General features: G+C 40.0%; 1 protein-coding gene across 1 annotated transcript; it reads left to right on the forward strand.

Moving 5' to 3' along the window:
* Positions 1 to 1,627: 1,627 nt before the first annotated feature.
* LOC114398604 lies at positions 1,628 to 2,167 on the forward strand. Its single transcript, XM_028360783.1, has one exon. It carries the CDS (start codon positions 1,628 to 1,630, stop codon positions 2,165 to 2,167), a length of 540 nt encoding a protein of 179 aa, XP_028216584.1.
* The last annotated feature ends 476 nt before the right edge of the window (positions 2,168 to 2,643 follow it).

Raw genomic sequence — 2,643 nt, forward strand, 5'->3', positions numbered from 1 at the left:
TTCTGACTCAACATCATCTGATTCACTATCATCAAGGGAATCAGCTATATACTTACCAGAAGCCTCTGTCATGGCTGATGAAGACCAGCAAAGGGTTACCTTGAGGATTATTCTAGTAGCTCAGTGCCGCAATTCTTTACAAGTATTGCGCATCCTAAAGTCCAAGCTCACAACATAAACTATCCTCATTCTTTGATTCATTTGATACAAGGGAACTTATTTCATTTGAGGACCCCTATGCACATCTGGCAGCGTACATAGAAATCTGTAACACTATGAAGATTGCAGGAGTGCCAGATGAAGCCATTAGGCTCAATTTATTTTCATTTTCTTTGGTAGGAGAAGCCAAGAAGTGGCTCCATTCATTCAAAGGTAATAGTCTGAAGACGTGGGAGGAAGTTGTTGAGAAATTTTTGAATAAATACTTCCCCAAGTCAAAGACTGCAGAAAGGAAAGATGCTATTTCGTCATTTCACCAGTTCCCTGATGAATCCTTGAGTGAAGCATTGGAGAGGTTTCGGGGTTTGTTGAGAAAGACTCCCACACATGGATTCTCTGAGCCAATTCAATTGAACATGTTTATAGATGGGATGAGACCACAAACCAAGCAGTAGTTAGATGTTTCAGCAGGAGGGAAGATAAAACTGAAAACCCCCGAAGAGGCAATTGAACTGATTGAGAATATGTCTGCCAGTGATCATGCTATTCTATATGATAGAGTGCATCAACCCACCAAGAAGAGCTTATTGGAGTTATCATCACAAGACATTGTGTTTGCGCAAAATAAGTTGCTTGCTAAGCAACTTGAGATCTTAATAGAAACAATTGGTAAGTTGCCAACTAAATTGTCTACTGGTCAACCTTCATAGTCTTCTATTTTGCAGGTTACAGGTTGTACCATTTGTGGTGGTGCTCATGAATCCGGCCATTGTATTCCTTTTGAAGAACAAATGTAGGAAGTATGTTACATGGGAAATCAACAAAGGCAAGGATACAACCAAGGAGGATTCTTAGGTTTCCAGCAAGGTCCCTACAATCTGCAAGGACAACGGAGATCACACCTTAGTAATCAATTCAATAAGGACCAGGGTGAACCTTCCAACAGGCCACCTCAACAAGGGCCTAATATTTTCTAGAGGACTACCAAACTAGAAGAAACCCTGGCTCAATTCATGCAAGTGACCATGTCCAACCATAAGAGTACTGAGTCAGCCCTGAAAAACCTTGAGATTCAGGTGGGTCAACTGGCCAAGTAGTTAGCTGAGAAGTCATCCAACAACTTTAGGGCAAATACTGAGAAGAATCCCAAAGAAGAGTGCAAAGCTGTTGTAACAAGAAGCAGGAAGCTTATGGCGGCTAAGGATGAGGATGTTGTTGCTTTGAAGGAGCAAGTTGCTTTCAAGGACACTACTGTTAAAAAGAAGAATGAGGTAACAGATGCAATGAGTCAGAGGGGGGGAAAACAAATAATGGTCGAAGAGAAAGAAATAAAAGACCAAGAAAAGAAATAGAGGTACAAAAAGAAAAAGAAAAAGAAGAAAAAGAAAAAGTAAAAAAAATAAAGATGAAGAAAAGAGTAGGAGTGAAAAAGAAAGAGAAAAGGGGAAAAAAAGCTTCAAATAAGGGTATGGAAGTGCCATATCCCATGGTACCGTCCAAGAAAGAGAAGGACCACCATCTGGTGAGATTCCTAGACATTTTCAAGAAACTGGAAATAACTATGCCCTTTGGAGAAGCTTTGCAACAAATGTCACTCTACTCAAAGTTTTTGAAAGATATGTTGACAAGGAAGCACAAATACATTCACCAGGAGAATATCATTGTGGAAGGCAACTGTAGTACTGTGATACAGAAGATCCTTCCACCAAAACACAAGGACCTTAGAAGTGTGACTATTCCTTGTTCAATAGGTGAAGTCACAGTGGGAAAGGGTCTCATTGACTTGGGAGCCAATATCAACTTAATGCCACTCTTCATGTGTAGAAGGTTGGGAGAGTTGGAAATCATGCCCACCAGAATGACTTTACAGCTTGCTGATCAATCCATCACAAGGCCTTACAGGGTAATTGAAGACGTTCTAATAAGAGTTAAGCAGATGGTCTTTCTAGCTAACTTCGTGGTCATGGATGTGGAAGAAGGCCATGAGGTTCCCATCATTTTGGGATGACCCTTTATGTTAACTGCAAGCTGTGTAGTTGACATGGGAAAAAAGACAATGGAAATGGGTTTTGAAGATCAGAAGATCAATTTTGATCTATTTGAAGAAGACAAGCCTATGTCAGATCAGAACGTCTGCTTGCAAGTGATGGAGGGTGGTAAGGAGGTCCTGAAGTTAAGGGACAAAGTGGATATCACCCATTGAGGTAAAAGCGTCAAGTTAATGACATTAAAGAAGCGCTTCCTGGGAGGCTACCCAATTTTAATTATGTTCTTTTGTTTTTCTTGCATGGTAAAAGTTAGAACTTACTTCATAGTCATTAGACAGGGGTATATCAGCTTGCTTGAATAATAGATATATGGGTTTTTCTTGAAGGAGGACTGAGTTTTAACTAAGATTTTTTTTTTTCTTGAAAAATAGTCCTTTCGCTAAGCCAAATTTCTCTGGCTGAGCATATAATTGTCATGCGCTAAGCAAGCCATAGG

The sequence above is a fragment of the Glycine soja genome, chromosome 19 (assembly GCF_004193775.1).
Source record: "Glycine soja cultivar W05 chromosome 19, ASM419377v2, whole genome shotgun sequence".
In the NCBI taxonomy this organism is placed as follows: Eukaryota; Viridiplantae; Streptophyta; class Magnoliopsida; order Fabales; family Fabaceae; genus Glycine; species Glycine soja.

Coding starts and splice junctions, on each gene's coding strand:
- LOC114398604 (XM_028360783.1), top strand. CDS start 1,628: ATGGAAGTGCCATATCCCATGGTACCGTCCAAGAAAGAGAAGGACCAC.